At 40.5% G+C, this 25,072-nt stretch overlaps 1 protein-coding gene across 2 annotated transcripts in view; it reads right to left on the bottom strand.

The window, feature by feature from the left end:
- grin2aa (glutamate receptor, ionotropic, N-methyl D-aspartate 2A, a) overlaps window positions 1–25,072 on the bottom strand; it is a 149,129-nt gene that overhangs the window by 58,456 nt on the left and 65,601 nt on the right. The window contains exons 1-3 of one of the 2 annotated variants that reach the window (XM_079629187.1): window positions 9,145–9,324; window positions 8,917–9,076; window positions 969–1,083 (exon numbers count right to left, since the gene is read on the bottom strand). In XM_079629187.1, coding sequence (XP_079485313.1) covers window positions 969–1,083; window positions 8,917–9,076; window positions 9,145–9,190 — 321 coding nt within the window. In that variant the 5' untranslated portion in view covers window positions 9,191–9,324. Of the gene's footprint in view, window positions 1–968; window positions 1,084–8,916; window positions 9,077–9,144; window positions 9,738–25,072 lie in introns of those variants that run through there. The other variant, XM_079629186.1, reaches the window with a different exon arrangement.

Raw genomic sequence — 25,072 nt, 5'->3', positions numbered from 1 at the left:
CACTTTTGAACAATGAATGGTGTTGTCACCTAATGTATTCTGCTTTAAACACTAATAATAATACAGTATATAGTCCCTATGAGCTGAACGACATGGGATGCATTTTATTACAGATTTATGAAACTCCAAAAGCTCAATCGACAGTTAAAACAGCAAGAAAAAAATACAGAGCCACTGTAATGGAGCCCACAAGAAAGCTTTACTAATCAGATGTATAATAAGGCCCTAACCACCTCTGGGAGCTAATTTAGTGTATTGTATCCTACTGTAATACAAACCCAATATCATATCTGCAAAACAACTGCCGTTTAATGAGCAATAGAATGTTATAATAGGACAGGCCACCGGTATGCGGATTGCCCTCAAAATAACGCAATTTCTTTGGGATGTTTTTATTTCACTGATGATCTTCATGCTCTTCCAACAAGAGATCAAGAGGCCTAATCAGAGCAAATGTGCCTTTTGCCACATTGATGTGTATTCAACCAAGTCTGTCTCTCAGTGCGAGCCTTATTCTGTCAATTAGACTCCCATTGATTGATTTGCAGAGCGAACTCCACAAATCAATTTCTCTCGTTGTTTTGCTTTTCCAATTATTCCTCCCGCACTGGTTTCATTGAACCACATTCTCTCCTAGAACAGACAAAAGAGGGACACGCTCATCCAAGATACCAGCACTAATGCACACGTGTGTGTGTTTCTGTACATGTTTGGGCTTGGATTGGATTATGGTCGAAAGGGAAAAAAACGGCTCTAATTACACCTCTGAATTTGCAGACTCTGGCAGTGTGTGTCTGAGGTAATTACCGCACTGACACACTTTTACATCGTTCCAGGGTGTAATTAAGATGGCGAATTCATGGGTACTAATATTGTGTGAACAGTTGTTAATGACGCTTTGCTTGGAGGAGTTATAATGAAATTATAATGACGCTGTTAAGAAGGTCAGTTGTTTTCGCCAGCCTTACCTTTTCCCACTCTCTGTCTTTGTTCAACACGATCACCACCAGTTTGGGATACACCTGGTAACCGTCTTCAGTGAAGGACAAATCTCTGCCATCCCAGGTCACGTTCATCATGTACCTACAGGAAGCAGAGAACTCATCAGGTCCAGAAATAGAGCAGTCAGGTGACACGAATCATATCTGCTGCAGTAGGCATAAAAATAACTTTTCATTCTAATGATGTTCGTTCTATACCTAAAAGATCAAAATAACATATGAAGGTCATTTTAAACATGCAAGAAGACAAAAAGAGGAATTAATGAGCCATCTGAAGACTAATGACTGACCTAAATCAGACGTCACATTAAGCGAAGATGAAAAATCTGCCCGAGTTATTATTAGTATCTAATGAAATCTACATGAATCACAACCATTCTTTCTTTTGTCCTCATCTTCAAAGAAATAGAAAGAGAGACCATGTAGACATAAAATAGACCAGTCTAGGTTCATTACAAGCACTTTAATAGCATTTGTTGCATTATATCTGATTAGTCTTTTTTTGTGTGTGTTCGCAGTCACAGTGCAGAAGTAATATGTAAACATATGTTTGAACCAGAAACAGATTAAGATTCATAAAAGTGTTTTTGTGCTCACTCTGTTAAAATGCCCACAGAGCATGACATGATTGATAAGAAAATCCCGCCCCGCACGTTGACGGTACTGGTTACATGTTTGTGACAGTAGGAAATGGGTGATTTCGAACCACATTTTTGAGACTGTCTTTGGTTCACTGCAGTTTTTACGGAGAAAATAGTCAGCAATGGTGCTGACTGATGCATTTATACATGGTTTGTCTTAAAGTAGCCTATATTAAGGCATAGACATTAAAACTTGTTTTTTACCACAAAATGTCTTGATATTAAGTAAATGTGATTAAATGTTAAATGTGAAATTTCTTGAAATTAAGATTTATACATCATCTGAAAGCAGAATAAATAAGCTTTCCGTTCATGTATGGTTTGTTAGGATAGGACAATATTTGGCCGAGATACAACTATTTGAAAATCTGGATTCTGAGGGTGCAAAAAAATTGAAACATTGAGAAAATCGCTTTTAAAGTTGTCCATTCATGTTCAAGATTGTGCTGCATTCACTGACAAAAATAAATGATTTATAACTTTACGGTAGGAAATTTACAAAATATCTTCATGGAACATGATCTTTACTTAATATCCTAATGATTTTTGGCATAAAAGAAAAATCTATAATTTTGACCCACACAATGTATTTTATATACATTGATAAAATGTATACAAATATACCCGTGCTACTTATGGCTGATTTTGTGATCCAGGGAAAGTAAAACCCAAGTGAATAGATACAGGATCCTTCACTTTTCACAATGCCACCATGTTCCTGTCATATCACTTTAAAAGCGATAAACCGAGGAACACATTGTGTAGCCTTCTCACTTTTCACACCATGTCGTCAGGCCTACCTCAGAGACTCAAGAGGAAAAACACCAGCTGACACAAACACATCACACTGCCCCTCTCCTTCAGTTATTACAACCCAGTCATTTTGACGTACAATGCGGCACGGGTACAGTCTGGTGGTATGTTTTATGCCGCAGTACTGCCAGCTGAGCAGAATTAGAAAGTGTGGTGCGATGATCGATTTATGAAACTGGTCTTAGTAGGCGTCTAGTGACTGAATGGCACAGAGTACTTGTTGAATTGATTGGGGTCCCATTTAGGGGGCAAAGAGAAGGCCCACTCACCCTAGATATATCGTTGAATCCAATTACATCAGACTGCAGGAGAGGAAAATAATCGATAAGCTCTGCTTTCCTCCACTACAAGACATGTTTCCATTTACAATGGGCTCCGTTATTTATTTTAAACCTTCTTTCATATTTTACACCTCCTAGTTCCCTTTGGGGGACTAGTCTCCACCTAATACGGTAAAGGGGGGTGGAGGTAAAGGGAGCATTGAACGCCCATTCCAAACAATTTTTTAATCTACAGTATATAGATATCCATCTATCTATGATAGCATACAATTTTTACCAATACGGACTGCCAAAAAAAGCACAATGCCCTACACCAGCACATCAACCAGACCCGACCCAACCCAACAGCCCTTCCATGACCATCTCCACAATGTCAAGGCAACCTAGTGCAAGAACCCAACCCGAACACAGCTCACTTCTCCCTAATTAAACACATAACCACCACCCCTGACCCACACTTGTTCACTGTGAACCCTTCATCAGAGTACTCATTACAGCAGGTGCCTGAAAGTGGCACACAGCTGCTCTGGAATCACACAGATTAAAATAGGTGGGTGGTACAACTGGCCTGAAAATGTTTGCAGTACTTTATATGTGGTCAAACTGAAGTAGGCTGCTGCATTCCAACCGGTCGAGTACAGTTGAATATAACAGTTCCTCGTTAGGCATTTATAGTAATGGGGTTGACACTAATGAGGGCAGGCAAGATGTTCCCAATGCGACATATATAATTTTTCAGTCATTAGAGAAGCAAGAAAATGTTCCTACATGAAGTTACAGTAGTTCATTTGTGGGGAGTCTGCACATCTCGAGCTGAATCCACTGGCATGATGGAACGTGTAAATGAAATCAACTCTCCCTTGAGTAATAACTCCAGACGTGATATACAAACAAAATTTCTAATCATTTTTCTGACACAGGTATCTGCGCAATGCTCAATCAGTGTCATAAGAGAGCATCGCATTGGCGCGACAATACCAGGACAGCTGGGACTGTGGAGGTCTTTTCACCTGGGGCTCAGGCAGACGTTACAATTTTTTTTTACTTACAAAGACCCAGAGAATGGCAGAATGAGTGCACGAGTAAACCTGCGGTACTAAGTGCATCAGATACAAAGTGGGGCACGGTGAACCATATAAGAGCAAATATGGTCCTGACAGCACGTTTGAGGAGAAGGGAGTGACTGGTGTTTGTTCTCTCTCCTCTCCCCTGAGGACACATTCAGGTCAATTAAAGTCCTTCCAACCAAAGGTTTTAAAATAAAAACATGACTCGAACATGCTACCTTTTGCCAGGCTGGTGTAAAAAATTTATTCTAGACCTTATTGGCCATAAATACACATTTAAAAACCATCTTCAGACATACTTTTCTTCATACCTTGACCAGATCATTCCACCATATTCAGCGAACCAATGGGTGTGTGTTTTCTGTCTGAGTGTCTCTACTTTACTGTAGACATATATATATATATATATATATTTTTTTTTTTTTTTTTTTATCAATATTTAATAAATTAGAAAACAAATCTCTAAAATAAACATGCGTATACTTTAGATGGCAACTTCTTTAATCTGCAATCCTATTACAGTATTTTTCACAAATAAAGTAATTGTTTAAATATATATGAATATGTGAATGAAAAGGAAGTAAACTGTAACGGGGCACTCAGTAATCTGGTAATTTCGTGCACACTGGTAATCATATTTTTTCAAATAAAAACAAGGTAACGCTAATTTTACAGCACACAGTGAAAACGATATGACACAGTAGGCAACTGGATATAGCATAGCATATTTTAAAATGAAGGATTTAAAGGTCCTATGACATGGGGTTATTTTATTATTGTATACTGTAATGTTTCCTGGGTTGCCCTTATAATGTTAGTATGTTTTTTAGATCAAAAATCGTCAATTTAGAAATAAAAGGCATTCTTCCTAGCCTGATTTTAGCCTCTGATTTGAACGCTCTGTTTGAAGGGGCGTGTCTGCTGTGAGATTCAGTGTAACCGGCCACTGCTGTGATTGGCTGACATGCTTGCATATGAAATAGCTACGTATTAAATGTGAAACTCTCTCGAATACTTTTACTACAGCTATTATACGTGTTTACTATAACAGCAATCGAGATTAACGAATCGTGAGAAGTTTTCAAAGTATTTAGATCTATTCCCATCACATAAAATGTTGCCGTGATGAGCATTGAGCAAGCAGATGACAGTCTGTTGATCGCGAGAATGAAGATCTTATCATTGCAACACAGGTTCTGCACTCTCTCTAATGCTTTCACCAATGCAAACACGATGATGTAAATACAGTAAGAGCTTTGTTGTGCAGTGTAACGTATGTCATTGATTTCATAACTTTGGGAAGTTGTCTCGCGCATTTCCAGAGAAAATCAAATTAACCCATTGTTTCTTCAGAGGCTCGGATGAAGGAACTAAAAAATACTTTTGAGTTCATTTGTACATCCAAACTCTGCCATGATTCGCTCGTTTGCAAGCCATGATGTTTCTCGAGGAAAAGACAATATTGCGCTCGTGTTGCTCATTTTCTCATGGGCGGGTCAAATTCTCTGGGCGGACAAAGCAGAGAAAGGGGAAGTAACCTTTCCCCTGTATGACGTCATACGGGGAAGATTCAAGATCAGCCCGTCTGAGATTTCAATTTCTCAAAGGCAGAGAAAGATAGCCAAAGCTAGCCACTGGGGGATCATATACAGGCTAGGGGTTAAAAAACCTCAGAAAGTGAAAATTTCATGTCATGGGACCTTTAAAGTTTTTCGATTGCGTATCCTGTGAAGCTTATCTACTGTTCGCATTCACTCACTTCGCACGGACTGACCGTCACTCGCAGTAACACGTTTATGCAGGCTACGAATGCACACTTCACAGGATATCACAGCTGCATTCGATTAAATCTGCAAGGTTTATGAATTTAAATGCTATATGATCAGGCGCTGCCGTTCTCTTCTCAGGTGCTGGTGTTCTCAGCGCTGCCTGTCAAAATAAAAGTTTGGAGCGCCGTCAAAATAATAGTCCCACTTCCAAAACATCGGCCAATCAGAAAAACGAATCGGCCGAAGCAGATATTTTTAAAATGCCATTGGCGTTGGCGATATAACGGTCGACCATTGGTAGACAGACAGACAAATAGTTAGATAGACAGACAGTCAGACAGACAGACAGACAGATTATTTTGTTTACTTCAATCATACATCCTCTTCCAAAACTCCACTCTCAACAGGCATGTCAGAGCCAGAGTGTTTCTGATTGGCTAAAAAAAGTCTGAACCCATTCTTAGACACTTTAAAAAAAACTGCCTTCTTCCCCATAGGGAGGACAGTCAAGGCTCAAGACAGTTATTTTAACCCAGCTCTTTATAATGCTTCCCATTGTGCTGCTGCCTGCCAACTTAACTCCCTTTAATGCGCTGTGATGGCCATATAAAAGTATTATTTCTACAGGAGCTCATATTTCCCTTCACTCCAGCCCACAAAGGCTTTGGGTTGAGGGTAAGACTCTGGCCCTTTTTAAGGCAAAGGCGCAATGACATCACCGCTAACCCTCCCCAAAAGAGAATGACCTGTTGCCAGTGCCAGGAAATGTTCTGCCCACACATATAATCCTGCTTTATTACTACCATAAGTCATATTACATTTTGCCTATGAAAGTTCAAAGTAATAGCAGTGACTCCTGTAGCATTGCCCTCTGTGAAATGGTGTTTTGCTGGGGGTGGTCAGATTGGCTCCCATCTCAGTGGGAGTGTTTAAAGTGCCCTTTATTTAAAAAATGTATGGTTCCATAGAGCACAGCTGACAGCCCTTGGTCCCCAACATGTGGGAGGGGGCACATTGGACTTGCCATGCCTCTCCCCTGTTGACAGGTAATTTCAGTACTCGTCACTGATATATGAAGTCTAAATTTTGCTAAGGTCCGCTTTTCACAGCACTTCAGATGACAGTCTTAAATCTGTCATAAAGGAACATTTTGCTTGGGGACTGCATATTTCACCCAGGCTTCTGACACTCAATTTTAACAAGAACATGAAATTCAGAAAAAGGTTCAATTGACAGTTTTTTTTTTACCCCAAAGAAAAAGAAAAATGCTGTGCCAGATATATATTCCCTATATTACATTCCAACTTAAATACAGAAGATGTTCTATCATTTCTGAAAGTGTCTGTATAGGAGAAAAAAAATGTCTATTTAGAATCCAACTTTTGAGGCTTTATGACAGCCCTGTTTAAATTATTAATTTACAAGTGTAATTATATCTATTATAGTCTATATTTTATAATTCTATCATAATTCCACCATTAGAACATTAAACATAGTAGTAATTAATCATTAGAAAGTTGAGACTTTTTTTTTCTGCCATTACATAAAACTCTTTCTGGGTCAAAGTGACTCAAAATGAGCATGTCACATATAGTGTAAAATAAAATGAAAATCGAATATTTACAGGAACGTGTTGACATTTTTTCAGTAATCATTCAGTCCAAGAACAAGGTTGGATTTTTAAAGAATCCGATACCTTCCCTCGGATGATCTACATGCCTAAAAAGTCTAGAATACAAAAGAGACCCCCATGCATTCAGGGCACGAGTCTTCATCTTTGCTGGCTCTAGAAGAGCCGATCTCTGGCCAAGCCTTTGACCATCTGTGCTGAGACTATCAGGATTAATGTACCCTAGACACAAGGGTGAACGTGTATCTCAGGCAACACCGCTCCACTGCAAATGGGGCAATTCAGCGTGTCTGCTCAGCACTGGCAGGTACAGAGGCATATGGGTAAGACAGACTAAGGTCTGGCAGCATGTAAGCGGGGTGCTGCAGCCGACACCGGCTCCAACGCAATAGCATAAAGGAACAAAAGCACCCAGGCTCATCAAGAGCACTTTATATTTGGAGAGTTCTCCAAGCGCATTAGCAAAGTCCATGCTGTTTTGCTCAGCACTGGCTCTCTCAGGACGCTGTGTAAAACATTATTCATTAAAAGCACAGGAGCGCTGCGCTGTCCCGAGAGAGTTTGAGAAGTGCAGCAGTACTCACCTCTGGGTGTCTGAGCGGCACTCTGCAACTCCCTAAAAACCTCCCTCAGCGTCGATCGCCTGCCCCTTCACCGCATTCGACCATTAGCTTACTCAAGAACGCAGCTCACACTGAGAAATATATTTGCAGGATGTAACAATGAATTTTGCATACACCCGACCCATGCCTCTCTCTTACAGATCTCTCGGGTTGCTTTTTTCCACCCAGTATTTTCCTTTTTCCACTTGACAGACCAAAAACTGTGTTTTCATAAAGAGCCCCCCCTATTTTCCCCTTTTTAAGTGCAGGAACAAGATGGACAGAAAACACACATAATGAGCAGCTCCTGGTCCCTCACTCACTTTGTAGCTTGTTTTTGACAAAACAAAGTATCAGCTTTTAAAAATAATGTTTCAATTATAGATCTATGTTTACATAGCTGAAAGATGTCAATAAAAGATGATTGCCATTTAAATATTATAATTATTTACTGACATCAATATAAGATATCAATAAAACAACACCTTGTCACCACATTAATATACCTCTATATAATGCCATTCAAGGATGCATTAATTAGAAAAATCAAAGGTGACAGTAAATTAATTTATAATGTTTCAAAAGATTTCTCTTTCAAATAATTTCTTTAAACGTTTTAGTCATCAAAGAATCCTGAAAAAATGTATTACTGTTTCTACAAAAACAGCACAAATGTTGTCAACATTGATAATAATAAGAAATGTTTATTGAGCAGCAAATCAGCATATTAGACTGATTTCTGAAGGATCAGCTTTGAATCACAGGAATAAATAACATTTAAAAATGTATTTAAAATATGAATATATTTTAAAATAATATTTAATAAGAATTTTAGATGAAATAAATGGAGCCTTTTAAAACATTTTTTTTTTATCATACTGACCCCAAACTTATAGGCTCTATATGATATTTGCATTATATTTTTACTTAACCTGATATTGATGTCTAAATTAAATGTATTAATTAATATGAATATGAATATCTATATTTGTATATATTATATATATTTGAAATCTATAGAGGTTATTTTCTCAAAAACAAGTTTTAATGATGGCCACCTAGAAACATAGTAGTTCTATTATTAGAAATCTGAGACTTTAATTTGCGTATACCTGATATGCCCTATGTCTCTCTCTCTAACACAGACCTCTTGGGTTGTTGTTTTCCCACATTTTCCTTTTTCTACTTGACTGGTCAAAAACTGTTTGTGTTTTCTCACATAAATATCCCTCTTGTTTCCACTTTTTGAAGTGCAGGAAGTAGATGGACAGACTGTTGACAGAAAACACTAACATATTGTAGACACACAGATAATAAGCCGGTTCTCGTCCTTCACTCACTTGTGTAACGCGCTGGGCGGCAACTTAGTTTTCTCCATTTGGCCATAGCAGCTGGTTTTGGCCTCAGGGATGTCCCCAAACTCTTCCAACATGGCTGCAGCTGCTGTGGTTATAATCCCAAGCCCATCTCGAACCCGTGCCTCAAGAGGATAGTCCCAGTCATCGTAGGATACAGAGATCATTCCACAGGGTAACGAATCTGGAGTGATATCTGGGTTTCCCGTGGTTAAGCTGGGCACGATCCAGATGTACCCGAACCCGGTCAGGCCCAGCGAACGCGCCTCTTCCAGGATGTAAGCTGCTTCGTCCTTGGAGCAGTACAAGAGGATGACTGGAGACTGCACCTTCTTCAACTGGATCTGGGTCCTGGTGTCCCCGTCCACGGCATCCAGGGTGATGGTGTTCTGGAGGTCCCAACCGACAAAGCTGTTGTCGACCGTTGTCTTCAGGATGGTGATGAAATCCTGGTAGCCTGGGAACTTGCTGGTCACTATGGAGAAGATGTGCCAGTCGTACTCTTCCATGATGTTAAGCATGAGCAGTGCCTCCTGCTGGATGGAGGCCCCGAACTGGAAGAATGTTGATTTCACATCCTGTTGAACAAACAAAGATAAAAAGATGTCACAACATGATAAATGTAGGCTTCCAACAATACATCGGTCCCATATCGCTTTTGGGTCTATTGCCGGCATCTAACGCTCACTTAAAGTTACACATTAAAAACTTTTTAAAAATAATAATAATTTTTAGTGCATCCCTAGTACTGACAAAGTTAACAAAAGTTAATAAGGTTCTTTATTAAAATGTAACGAGACAAAAAGGAAAGAGAAGAGCTATTCTGGTTCTTTAACTCCTTTGTGATCCATCTGATATGTGCAGCTCTGGCCTTGATGAACTCATTGTCTAATCATAATGATGCACTGAGCCAGTTCTTTCTGGCTGAGCAGATTCAATCCCCATGTGCCTTTAGAACTATTCCCTCCAGTGTCTTTGGCCCTCTGAGGAACAAAGGACACAATCATTTTAAGATTCATACTCTTGAGTTCAAACTTTTCAGTCATTTTTATGAATGAGAGGATCGGAAGCTTGTAAGGAACTCAACATGCCTTTATTAACCTTCTCAATCACTGTGGACGCTAGTTTTACCATCACCATTTCAATGTCAAACCAATGACTATGGCCTCATAAATGCAAAATGAAAGGTAGCTCATGAATCAATACAGTTGTAAGATGATGTATCTGTGTTTGTGAATGTGTGCATGTGTGAAAGATGCATGTAGTAAGCAACATGTAGTGAGTCTGCATATGTTGGGAGGAAAAAAACATTTCACTTAGTTGGTTTGCTATTTTTAAGGAAGCTTGGCTTGACATTGCCAACTTCACACACCGGGGAAACTAAATAGACACTGATGCTGCAAAGTAAACACAAGCTAACCGAGGATAACACTTCACACACACACAGACACACACACACACAACCACGGCCCAATTGAACACAAATCTGCTTTGACCAAAACCGTCATGTTACTTTTAAATGACCAACCATCTGGCACTCAGCGGCATCAATATCTTCAAACACCATATCAGAACTTCTTCCGGGCTTTGTCGATCTTTTCATTTGATGCCAGCCCAATATAACACATTCATTAAAAGTCGCTTCTGAGATATGCAGTGATTATCTTCTGTTTTGGTGACGAATAGTTAATGAAACATGGGGTCGACACTGGAGATGCTTCATTGAGTGGTTTTGCAATAGATGTTTATTAGCCAGTCGGTGGGCTGATAATGAGAGTTTTTTCCATACCTGTCTGGTTTTTCTGCAAGATTTAATAAAATGTCACATTCTTTGGGTGAAAATACTGTAGTGTTTTGGATCATAAGAAAGTTTAATTCAAGTGATGATTTTTTTTTTATTATTATTTTTAATTCATTGTTATTATTCAGGGTTTGGTACAACGGTTGGACAAGCGGTTGGTACAATTTGTTTTAGTAAACGGTGGTTTACTGAACAAATTGTGTCTCTCTCATTAAATAAATTCAATTATAATTAACATTTTCTTAAGGATACAATAAATCTACCTCTGCTAATGCAGTAAACTATATACGGGGAGCCCTTACTAACACATTACTATAATATTAAAGGTTACAGTTAACAACAGAGCCCAAACTATTAAATATAATAATCAACACTCAAATAAATAAATAAAAGCATGTTAATGTCAGGTTTTGCATGAACTTCTAAATCTAATTATAAAATAAAAAAATTAATTACTTTTCTACTCCAATTCATTTCACAGTTACCGTCATAACTAGTTTTCATGAAAGATTTATTTAAACATACATTAAATAATTAAGACTTTACTAACAGGTAAATAAATCAATCAATCAATCAATCAATCAATCAATCTCTAGAGTTAATTCTCTAGTGAACTAACATGCTGTGGACACTAAATGACTTGCCAGAGGAAAATGTAGGCCTAATGCTACGTGAGATGTTATTCTCAAGCTGTTTTATTGATGTCTTTCTCCGGTTTAAACTGGTTGAGAGATTACATGTAAACGTGATTTATTTCCCCCAAACCAGTTCAGCGGAAATCCTGCCCTGCAGACGATTCTAAACATTTAATTGGTTATGTCAATCACTGTACTGATTGCCTACACCAAACACTGATCCTTAAACCTACCCGTCACTGTAACCTTAACCAATAAAATAAGCTGCAGGCCGGGATTTCCGCTAAACTGGTTTGGGGGGGGGGGAAATCCCGCGTTTACATGTAAACTCTCAACCAGTTTGGGAAACAAAATCACGCCACATAAACTTATCTATGCATAGATCGTCTGTTCTTCTTCTGTGCTTTTTCCTGTTGTGGTGGTTAGCAAACAGCGTTGCATTACCGCGCACTCCCCCTTCTGGATTCTTGTAGTGTGGATCGTCTGTGACCGACTGTATTCTTTGTCTGATTGTATGCACTGAACCATTATGTCCATAACGTGATGGTTCAAGTCATATACATGTATCATTACACCCCCTAAGAAATAGTGTTTTTGTTTTCAACAAAAAAGGTCATAAAACCAAATTTCTGAGTAATCCATAGACTGTCCAAGACGTAATACTAAATACAAATACAAAAAAAAAAAATTCAAATGCTAAATAAAATACCATAGTAAATTTAATAATTTAAATTTGATGTAAAATTGCATATGCATAAAATGTATTTAAAAAAAGGTTGTTTAAAATAAATATTTAAATCATATTGCTGAGGCTCACACAATTGGGTCAATTTAAGCCCCATAATGCATTCTATGGTGATGAAAAAAGCATTACAATGTTATTTTGAATCTAGAATCAATAAACTCGATAAAACACTGTATTTTTTTGCATTGAAATATTGTGTGCAACAGTGCCACTGTGATCTGGGCTGGCCACTACGAGACTAGACTAATTTACTTAAATGATGGATCGACGACAAGACGGTCCTAATTTATTTTCGCTGTCTCACCTTGGAAAGATTTTAATTATTACTCAAATGTTATCATGATGTTATCTTAAAGAGCCACAGTTTTGAGTGGCAATTTCTTTAAAATCAGATCTGGAGATGTCAACGCAAATGGAGCAGATTATATTACATGTATTGAATAACGGCATAAAGATTAATCAGCTCAAGCTCCCAGCTCCCCACAGTTGTCCATCAACTCTTAGGGTTAACCAAACGTGACCTCATAATCATCAGTCTAGTGGTGCTATGTGTGGAGTGAACATGCAGATTGTGCGAGGTGAGCCCTCGTTGACATCCTTCTGCGAATGAACTCAAGAGATGAAGGAAAGTGAGGGACGGGTAATTGTCATGTTAAAAACGATGTGTTCTCTTTCTCCAACATGAATGAAACCAACAATTACAGAGAAAAAGAAACAAAAGACACTGATGAACAAAAGTAAGATATTTTATACAGTTCGATGAAAACAAATTTATTCTAATGTGTGATGTGAAACAATTTATAATATTATCTTATATTTAGCATAATATAATTTAATTGTATAATGTTTTTAATACAATTTATAGCCACAAACTGCAGCATGAAAAGTATTATTCACAAAGTACATTTATAACGTTTTTGCATTGTTGCCTACAGTAAATGTAATTTCACAGCGAAGCACAGAGTGTGACATGACAGGCATGTGTAATCAGCTTCAGAGGTGTGAAAGAAGATTTGAAGTGTAGCAATACTAGTTAATTTCCAACCCACTTTCCTAAAGAGTCTGCATCATCCCTGTGTGGTGATTTATGATCTTAAATATTAACATTTAGTATTAATATTGAGTTTTTGGTCACACGTCACCTAAGGTGAGTTTGACAATGTCAGAGGATTTCTTCCTATACTACGGGGCACCAACCAAGGAATTTCACATTGGCAAAAAAGAACAATCATGGAAGATTGTTGACTAAATTAGAATTATATAAATTGTAGGAAGTTACTCATCTGATGGATTTAGTGAGATTCTGGCGAGCTTGTAGTGCCTCTGATTATTAACACAAGAATGACACAGTTTGCAACAATATGAATGTATTAAAAAAAGATATATAAGATATCACACTTACTAAATACTACTAAGAAAATGTAATCAATAATCAAACAGAAACTACAAACTACTACACAAATGGACGTTATCCAATGAATGGGTATTTAGCAGTCTATGGGGGAGTCAATTGTGGTCTTTCTGGATACTGGTATGAAATAGCTAAATAAGCATTTACTACTATGAATACAGATAACGTGTCTCTAATGTATCTATCTATATACTAACCCAAGATAAACAGTCTCTACACCAGGGGCCTCTGAGAGCTACTTTTTAGAAATGAAAGTGGCCGAGAGCTACTCATGTTATACAATACTTAAATATCTTAAATAATGTCTCATAACTCTCATATTAACAACTATCCAAACTGTTTTAGACCTAAAAGAGTTTTTGAAGGCGTATATGTCACCCTTTAATGTCAGAGAAAAGAACAGAATCAGAAATTAGTTTTTTTTTATGGAAAATAGTACTTTGCATATTATACTGTAAAAACACATAAATAGGCTAATAGTTGATTTTATAGTGCATCATAATGAAATGGTATGAAAATTTCAAGATTATAGTGTCCTGTTCAAAAAGTACTAATACTACACAATGAAATCAATTCACCAAGTTTTATGTCGAAAATCAACTAATACCAAATTAAATTAGCATCAATATGCACTTTTTGTTTACATAAACATTAAAATAATAACATAATAATTGTTAATAATAACAAGTTCAAATAAAGTTTTGACAAAAAGGTTTTATAAAAAGATATATCTCACGTATTTCAGCCTTTAAATCATTTTTATAAAAAGAATGAGTCAGGACTGACATTTAGAATACACATTAGCTTATCTTTTAGAATTAGTAAAAACAACTTTTGTCTGCTGTTCACTACACCTGCCTGCTGTTGAGCTTTCTCAATGCCATTTTCTTCATATAACAAGATGCCATTATACCAGCCAGAGGTGATATTGTTCTGCTCAAAAATAGGAAGCATGCTGTATCTTATTTATCAGCCTATCTGGGGGGAAAAAAAAACATGATTTGGAGTGGAGATATTTCTCAAAAGAAATTGCATAAGATCTCAAGACCTTCTGAAGTTCTTTGATAACTCCTTTATTGTATGTGTATTACTGGGGTTTGACTGACATGAATCATTCTGCAAAAAAAGGTGAAATCTTATTTGCGAGCTCATATTTCACAGCACCCCATCAAAAACACTTAATTTTCCTTCTGTACTTGCACTGTTTTAAATCTAAAAAGCAGCCGACAAACTTGACAGACTGAATGTGTTATTTCTGAAGAAATCAAATGCAATGAATCACATCAATAACCACTAAGAGCATCTGAGGTGCTCTTTTGACATCTCAACAGCTCTCAGACACATTAGAGGCATTTAGATCTCTCTGTTCAGAAACAATCACTAAGATATTCAGATCACAGCATCTAGCGGCAAGAACAAGTGGCCACAATCTCTCATGCCTGTTAGCCTGATTAGACCTCCATTACAAGGAGACATGATCCCCCAATATAGGTTGGCGTCGTTGGCTGGGCAAACAACAAGAGTACATGTACACAATCTACTGTAAATATGCCATTTTGTATGCGAGCGAGCATGTGGGTAATCTAAAGTGCTTCACATGGCCGCTTTAGGGGTAGCTGGTGTTATGCCTACAGCTCATATCATTCCCAGAACAGCGGAGCAAACACAGCAGAGTTAGTCTAATAACACAACACAGAAGAGCCACACAGTGTTAACGCAATCACAGCATCCAGCCCAGCAATTGTGACTTTGAAAACTCTATAAATTGTCAATTTGCTTTTGATGGAGTGGTACTCCGCAAGTAGCATAATGTTGTTGTCGCTAATGCCAGTGTCTTGCACCGTTTTTCAAAGACTAGAGACCAGATCTACTAAACAGGGCAAATTAGAGTAAGAGCACAATTCCAAAAAAGCACATGGGAGTAGAAAGTTTTGCACATGATCCACTGATGACACGTTCAAATGAAAGAACACAAACGCAGCCAGATAATTTCTATAATGACGCATATCTAACAAGAGCAGTGCAAATTAGCGTCTGGTTTAAGACGTGCTTTTTTGGGCAGTAAATATTAGCGCAAATACCAGTAAATTGACGACCGCAAACCTTAGTAGATCACCTTGCATGATTCGTTAAAATACTCTCCTCCCATACTTTTTGCAAAAATAACTGTACACGCCATTTCAGCGCTAATGTTTCACAGCGTGTCTTTAGTAAATCCTGACAGTATAGTTTTTTTATTGCCAAAAGAGGGTTTGCGCTGGTGCAAGCTGTTAAATCTGGCCCTAGGTCTTAAGAGCTGCTCCATGAGCTCATGTTAAGTGTGGTATAGAGTAGTGAATAAAGCAAATTAGTGCAGCCAAAGTAAGAAAGAAAGAGGAAGGCTGATATAAACAGCGCAGTACTAAAGCCAAAGACAGAAATACACGTCACCATCTTACCTATGCAGAAGAAATTATATCCCAAATATGAAAGTACATGGTTTCTCTTATTTTATGACTTTTACTGTCATTCATGATGATTACTGAATAAGTTTTTTTTTTTATAAGTTTTTTTATTATCAGTTTATATAGATTTCTGTTGCAGATTTTTATTTGTTTGTCAGATGCCAATCCTTGGAATTAAAATACATACATAATTATACTTATTTGTGAACATAAGTCTGAAAAAGAACAAGAGAAAGGCCCAGAGTTCCCTTTCGTCCTGGGAACTCCGACGTATCGTCGGGGAGTTCCCTGACGAATTGGGATCACGCTAGGGAGACCAAATGCCTACGAGAGAATTAAAACAAGCCAATGAAAATTGGCATGCAGGAATGCATTCCGCAGCCCGCCTACCAGCGCGGGTATGAAAGGCGGAAGCAACGCATGCATAGTGCTTTTTAGCTTCGGAGCCGACCGGTTGTGTCCTCTCTGAGTGAATGAGCTTTAAGATTGTATGAGCTTTAAGACGAGTCTCAATCTATATTGATTATAGAAATTCCAAGTGAGAGTGGGAATTTATTAAGATTATGCATGACACTTTTAAAATCAGGCTACTTCATAGTAGAGGGCGAAACTGTTGTTAAAGAGGTTATATCAATGTACAAAAATATGTGTATATCAACATTTATTAAAAGAAAGCAGAGATTACATTTCTGCATACTGAACTACTAAAGAACACAAAAACTGATGAGCACATATTTGTTTTCTATCATTCATGACAGGGACTTTCCACAATTTAAATACATTTAACATATTTAAATGAATGAGATTTTGCTTCATTTTGGAGAGAGATAAATAAGCTTTTACCAGATTCACAGTTTTTGGCTGAACATTTACGCTCCCTATGATTTTAAATTTATGTGGCCACTAGAGGGCCATATGCCAGGTGTATAGATAGTTACACTAAATAATAATAACTTTGATAAAGTTTGGGCATGTTAGTGTTTGAAAAATAACAGGCAGCACTATCAATCTAGTACAAAAAGAGGAAAGAAAGAGAGCAAGATACGGGTAAGTGATTAATTCTGAAAAGATACTGTTAAAATGGTAGTTGCTCCATCATGTCTTATCGGTTTAATTCAGCATTTCGCGAGCGCTCTGAAGACGCTATGCCAATCTAACAGTGTCAGTCTCATCCATATTGCGGTTACGAACATGCATGATTGTTGTTGTGGGCTCTTCAAAATACGTGAATAATTCTAGATAGCCTACCTTTTTATCCGAATTGTTTAGTTCTGTAGAATGCACATTAGCTTCTTTCCCATTGACCGGTTACATTTTACAACACTGTGTATTTTCTGCGTAAAAAAAAAAAGTGGTCCGATTTTCACATTGATCAGAACTAAAGCAGCAGACCGGCTGAAAGAAAATGCAAAGTCTCACACTCTGACAGTAGGTGGCGCTTGTGGAACAAAAGAAATACAGCTGTTACTGTGGTTACAACAAGCACAACTTGAAATCTTGAAAGATAAATATACGTTTGTAATGAATATATTTCCCTGTGAATCCACTTTGTGGGGCACTTTCAGGTAAATTTAAAAAGCACCGCACTGCACCACCACCGTCACTAGTTACACAACTCCACAGTCTTTCTTTCTGTTTTCCATTCCTTCAATGTCCTTTTCTCTCCTTATTCATTCTCTCTTTTCATCTCCCTCTCTCTCTAGGCTCCGCCTGAGTGTCCCTCCTAAACCACCTTATCAGCACGTGTGATTGATGAAAAAGGGGAACGTGTGCAGAAATTCAATTATACTGACATGCTGGTGACAGAGAGATTGGGGGGGGGGGGGGGGGGGTGCTGGAGAAAAAGAAACAGAGAAAGGAAGAAAAAAACAGTGCCCTAGTGAAACGCCACTCACTGAAGTGCAATTAGCTCTCCTGTGAACAAAAGACGTGATTATTCTCTTTAAGATCATGTCTGAAAAACTTGCGATAAAAGGGTTCATCACTTTGTGTGTCACCATTGGGAGAGAAGCATTATTTATGATCCTGTTGGAACAGCTTCTTTTGAATATTTAATGAAATTCCTCCACAATGTTTGAGCGAAAAGGGAAAAGATAGAGAAGATGGGTGGAGGTATGATGAAGAGGGTCTGTAAACCCCTGGATGCTGCGCTCTGAGTAATGACTACGCCAGTGTCTCATGAAGTGTTCATTACATAACTGTCATGAGTTTCTCAAAAACAGATTTTGCAGAACGCTCCCATAGCCTTAGGGGGAAGTGACTGACAGCTGCCTTAGACAGTAAGGTGTTCACCTCACAATACAAGTGAAATACAGATTACTATTAACGAGAGAACCTGGTTTAAGGAGGACTTACAAACCGTCAATGGCTGACCTAAAAAGGCAAAACACAGTAACTATGAACAAAAAATATTTTCAAATGACAAGTGACAGAATTTGACTTTACAACAGTTCTCCTTTCTAAAGACTTTTCTTCAGGATTGTCTCAAATATGCGATTTACATACAAAAATAGAGCCTTTTTGAAAATGTTTAGATGTTTTCGGAGATATGAGCTCCTGGCTGAGCTCAGAGAACGTCTCAGGTTACGTATGTAACCATAGTTCCCTGAGAAAGGGAACGAGACGATGCATCGATGACGCTTTGGGAACGCCTACAGCATGAACGTATCTGAAGCAGCTGTGTCAACTTAGTGTAAAGGAATGAATGAATGAGCGCCACGTGCGGGTGACGTCATGACCAGGAAGATACAAAAGCGAATCCGGTGAAACCGGCACTTCAGCATAAAATTGCCGAAGCAAGACAATCACAGGAATGCAGGAAGTATGGCAGGGCGACGCATCGTCTCGTTCCCTTTCTCAGGGAACTATGGTTACATACGTAACCTGAGACGTTCCCTTTCGAGGGAACTCGCGATGCGTCGATGACGCTTTGGGAACGAGAATACCCAAACCGCCATAGTTCCAAATGCCTTAGTGTAATACTGTCATCCAGAAAACACTAAGCACTAAGAACATGGGACCCTGGGGCAGCATCCAGGTCCAGGACATAAAATCTGACGAATGTAAGCGGAGAGGAAAGCCCGCCGCATCACAAACATCTTGGAGAGAAACTCCAGAAATTAAGGCTTTAGAGGCCGCCATACTTCTAGTAGAATGAGCCCTGACCAACAAGGGGCACTGAAGATCTCCGACTCTCTTAAGGGACGATATGGCTAGGAGGAAAATAGTCTTAAAGTAAGAAATTTTTCTGAGACCGAATCTAGGGGCTCAACGGAGCCCCAGATAGGCCTTCTAAAACCAAAGCCAAATCCCAAGCCGGCATCCTAGTGCAAGTTGCAGGCCTTAGCCTCAGGGTGCCACGAAGGAAATGAGTAATCAGGGGGTCTCGACACAAAGATGTACCACCCACCGGGGTGTGGAAAGCCTCAATAGCCGCCACAAAACCTTAAAGGTGGACGGACATAAACCTGACGCAAAGCGCTCCTGCAGGAACTCCAGTACTGTGTTTACTGAACAGGAAACCGGATCCCACTGACGCTGGTGACACCAAGAAGTGAAAAATCTTCACTTTAAAGTGTACAACTTCCTTGTAGCATGAGCTCTGGAGCTTAGAATGGTCTCAACAACCTCGGTTGAGAGACCACTCTCTACGAATTGGGCCCCCTCAGAGGCTCAAATCTCTGGTCGGGGGTGAAATATTGTGCCCCCGGCCTGAGACAGAAGGTCTCTCCTGATCGGAATCTCCAAGGGAGAACCGTCTAGGAGATGAATCAGGTCCGCAAACCAGATTCCTCCAGAACTCCTGGGAGCAGAGCAACAGAGGGAAAGGCGTACAGCCGTAGCCTCGGCCACGTCTGTACCATAGCATCCATCCCCAGGGGGGCTGGGTGAGTAAGGGAGAACCAAAGTGGACATTGCGCCGTTTGATAAGACGCAAACAGGTCCACTTGAGCCTGGCCATAAAACTCCCATATCTTCTCCACCGCCTCAGGGTGGAGACTTCAATCCCCTGGCCTCAGCTCCTGCCTCGACAGGACGTCTGCTCCGATATTATGTACCCCCGGAATATACACTGCCCTCAGAGAGCGTAATTCCGGCAAGCACAAGGTCCTCAGGTCTGGGAGGAAGTGCCTCAACGCATTGAAAACGGCCATCATCTCCAGGCAATTTATGTGCCTTCCATTACCGCTCCCCAGCCAGTGAGGGAAGCATCTGTCGAGATCGCAACTCGATGCAAAGAGCTCCCAACACCGGCCCCGGGACAGGAACCAATGTTTCCTCCACATAACCAAGGAGCGGAGCACCGCCGCGTGATCTTGATTACCCGAAGTGGGTTTCCCCTCGGGGAGAACCCTCTGGTCCTAGGCCACCACTGCAAAAGGTCTCATGTACAGCAGGCCAAAGGGTATCACATTGGACGCTGCTGCCATGAGGCCCAACAGTCTCTCGAACTGTTTTACAGTGCGTGACTGGCCTAGCTTTAGCTCTTTTGTGGCTGTAAGGATAGCAGCTACACAAGCGGGAGATAGAACGGCCCGCATCGTGACTGAATCCCATACCACACCAAGAAAAGTGGTCCTCTGAAATGGAGACAGCACACTCTTCTTGGCGTTTGAGCCTCAACCCCACCGCATATAAGCGAGAACAACACCTCGGTGCCGAACCGCTAACTGCTCTGATTCCGCTAGAATCAGCCAGTCGTCTATGTAGTTCAGAATACGTACCCTGCAGCCTGGCGGGGCCAGAGCTGCATCTACGCATTTCGTGAACTTGCGGGATGATAGTGCTAGACCGAACGGAAGTACCCGATACTGGTATTCTTTGCCCCCGAAAGAAAACTTCAGGAACTTCCTGTGCTGAGGGAGGATGGAGATATGGAAGTAAACGTCTTTCAGATCTATTGTAACAAACCAGTCCTCGGATCTGATTTGAGTCACAAATCTAAAATGGGACGCAACCCCCCATCCTTTTCGGAACAATGAAATAGCGGCTGTAAAAACCCGATTCCCTGTCGGGTGGATACACCTGCTCTATAGCCTCCCTGGCTAACAGAGCTTCACCTCTTGCTCCATCACCAGAGCCTGCTCGGGACGCACTAACGTGAGCAACACCCCGTTGTAGCGAGAAGGACGAGAACCGAACTGAATTCTATATCCTTTCTCTACTATATGCAGGACCCATCTAAGGGAACCAGCCCCTCGGGGCTGGTCTCTGGTGTAACTGAGACACTCAACTCGGGGACCTGAAACATACCGGCAGGAACTACCCGAACTGACTGTTGTTGTTGTTTTTTTTGAACCCCCTCAGAAGGTTCATGTCCGACGCAATGTCGGGTCGACATTGCGCCAGACATTCGCTGGGAACCACTGCGCCCCGAAGCACCAAGGGTGGCGGGGTTGGCAGACTGGTCCCCTGAGGACACCGAGGTGGAACGGACACCGTATACTGAGGTGTGACCCGCTGCACCCCGGGTGGGGCTGCCCTCATTGGTCTGACGCCATTGGCATCAGGACCCTTTCTTTTGAGCCTTCTTAGCCTGAAGAACGGTCCTCAGATCCGGTTTCGGCTTTAAAGACTTCGACTGAGAGTGTTGCGTCTGCTTCCAGTATTTTTGCGGAGGTGCACGAGACGCAACACTCTCCTTTTGCTGACCTCTATATGAGGAGCCTGACGGCTGAGACTGCTCACGCACAGCAGCCCCAGGGGGTTGGACTCGGCGAGGTAGAAATTTTTTAAACGCCTCTGACTGCTTCTTAGCCTCCTGGAATCTATCGACGACCGAATTGACGGAGTCGCCGAAGAGACCAGAAGGCTCGACAGGAGCATCCAGCTGAAAAGCACGGTCTTTGTCTTTTAAATCTGCCAGATTCAGCCAGAGGTGCCTCTCAGTGGCTACAAGGGCTGCCATAGACCGCCCAATTGCTCTGGTGGTCTCCTTAGTAGCCCTGAGAGATAAATCTGTGGCCCGACGAAGTTCTCGAACCTCCTCGGGACCAACTCCCTCACTTTTATCCAAATCCCCCAGCAGATCAGCCTGATATGCCTGGAGCAGTGCCATAGTGTGCAGACACGCTCCAGCCTGACCTGCTGCCGTATATGCTTTGCCCACTAATGTAGATGTCGTTTTTAATGGCTTAGTTGGCAAAGCCGAGGTCTCCAGAGACGATGCTGAACCGGGTGACAGATAACTCGCGAGCGTCTGTTCAGCCCCAGGCATCGACTCGTAACCATGCTCTCTCAGCCCTCTAATCCCCGAATAAATATGAACTTGAGGACTAAAGAGCCGAGAAGAATACGGTTTATCCCACGATCTAGACAGCTCACTGTGAAGATCAGGAAAAAATGGAAGACCTCGTGGTGGAAGCGAAATATTAGAAGATAAGAAACGCTCGTCTAATTTGCTTTTCGGACGAGCGCCCCTTTTCTCGGCTGGCCATTCAATATGTAATTTATCCACAGCACGAGTTATCACTTCCACCAGCTCCTCATATGCTGGAGAAGAGAATGGCGAGTCCCCTTCTCCAGTGATTGTGTCACTGCCAATGCTTAGTACAGCTACCTCCTCGGAGCTAGAGCACTGAAGCATTGGGCTATCTACCCGGGCAGAAGAAGCCGCAGAGCGGGCTTCCGACACCGGAGAGAGAGCGCTGGATCTCCCAGGACAGGAAGGAGATAAGGTCCTCGGACCCGTCTCCAACCCTTCTGAGAGATCCTTTTGCGATCCCCAGGAATGCATTCTCCGTGCTGCCTCGGCAACAGCGGGTCCTGCACCCTGAGGATCGCGAGCCTGACCACTCTCCTCGAAGAGTGACAGACGGGAGCGGAGCATGCGAAGCGGAAGCATCTCACAATGCTGGCAGTCAGCCCCCTCGAAGGCTGACACCGCATGCTCCACTCCCAAACACATTACACACAGCTCGTGTGTGTCCCCACCCGTTAAATAACGCAGGCAGGGAGAAGCACACAGCCTGTATAATTGTTTCGCCATATTCCTAAGATATATATATATATATAAATCACAGACAACAGTAAATAGACAGACAGTCAGTACACAGATTTGTTTGCTGAGGCAAAAAAGCTGAAGTGCCGGTTTCACCGGATTCGCTTTTGTATCTTCCTGGTCATGACGTCACCCGCACGTGGCGCTCATTCATTCATTCCTTTGGACTAAGTTGATACAGCTGCTTCAGATACGTTCACGCTGTAGGCGTTCCCAAAGCGCCATCGACGCATCGCGAGTTCCCTCGAAAGGGAACAGCTTTATCTCAGCCAGTCCTTCAGGAATTTCTATATATATATATATAGCCTATATGTATGGGTAAATCAAACGGGCAATCTTTGGCCTTATTCTACAGTACTTGTTTCAGAGCAAATCTGCAATGTTGAGTTTCATAACTTGATATTTTATTTAACTTAATCCTATACAATAACTAGGGTTGCTTTTTTACTTTTGACTTAACTGTTTGCCTGTGTTTAGTTCATATGTTTTAAGATGGCTATTATTGTTCATTTAAATATTAGTGTTAATTAAATAATATTTTACTTTATATAAATAATATGCCGTATTTGGTATTAAGAAAAGGGTCCGTCAGTTATTGTGATTTTGACTTCAGTGCAAATTACATTATCTTTTTGAGTGAGTCAGTAGCAAAGACTTTTATAATGAAAGGGATTGAGACATTGGGTGCGTTTTTCATAAATACCAGTAGAAGATGTACAATGAGGACTTTGTCATGTGACCGGAGTCATCAGTGTACCTAGGGGTAGTGATCCAGGGTCCTACTGTCTTTACCAGAGCCGAATTTGTACTGAAGTGCACGATATACTGATTAACGACCTCGGAAGATAGGGAGATGATTAAGACGCACTCAAGGTTGTAAACAAGGACGTTATTTTAACTTTAAACAAAACCTTATAAGACGCAACCGACAAATACATTGATATGCAGTGCTGTCATGGGAAATCCCCTTAACTGTTAAAAGGATACTAAGGATTTACTCAGCGGACATTCAAACTGATTTTTTTTATTATGGATATCAGATATCAGAAGTGCTATAACAGATGCAGGAATTGCTTAGTCGATCTCTCTCTCATAATACTCTTCTCTATAGTTTCATTGAAGCGTCTCAACGTTCCTTCATTGCTAGTTCTAAAGTGACGTTCTAGAATAAGTAACGGCTTGGGCTTAACTGTTAAACTGTCAACTTGAGATTTGAATCCGTGTTGGAAGAAAGTAGTTCCACGAAAAAAGATGGGTTTTAAAGACACTCCATATTTGATTCTAATTTATTTACACACTTGTGCCATCGAACTACTGTATAGTATAAATGCAATATCACACGAGTAGGAGTGAGATATGGCTCTATATCAGCACTGCTGTGACTGCCTGCGGTCTACGGCCTCGTGCCTACGGCCTAAACACAACTGTGCTGATAGAGAGCCATATCGCACTCCTACTCGTGTGATATTGCTCATATATACACCAAAAAAAGCTTGAAAACCCCTCAATCTTTGGCTCACAGGAACCAGAACCCGATGGGATAAAGAAGAGATAAAGCAGAAAACTAGAGAAGCAGAACACTGTCTACATTTTTAACCCATCATAATGAATCTTCCATGCTCACTCGGAAAAATCCCTTTATTAATTCCCATGCCCTCTTCAGAATAAGACCTTATCCCTGCTGGAAACTGTTAAGAGATCAATAGAGAACAGAGGATATATTTTACCTCAAACAAGCGGCAGTAATGAATGAATGATCACAGTGGCTCCCTCTTACGTTGAGCCCTCTAAAGCACTTTAAAAAAACACTGAGACTTAGTTTGAGCCTGCACTTTAAACATCACAAGCTTGATCAATTAGATGAATTGATTAAGCTT

Source organism: Phoxinus phoxinus (assembly GCF_949152265.1).
Source record: "Phoxinus phoxinus genome assembly, chromosome: 1".
Lineage (NCBI taxonomy): Eukaryota > Metazoa > Chordata > Actinopteri > Cypriniformes > Leuciscidae > Phoxinus > Phoxinus phoxinus.
This window is presented reverse-complemented; position numbering and strand designations above follow the sequence as displayed.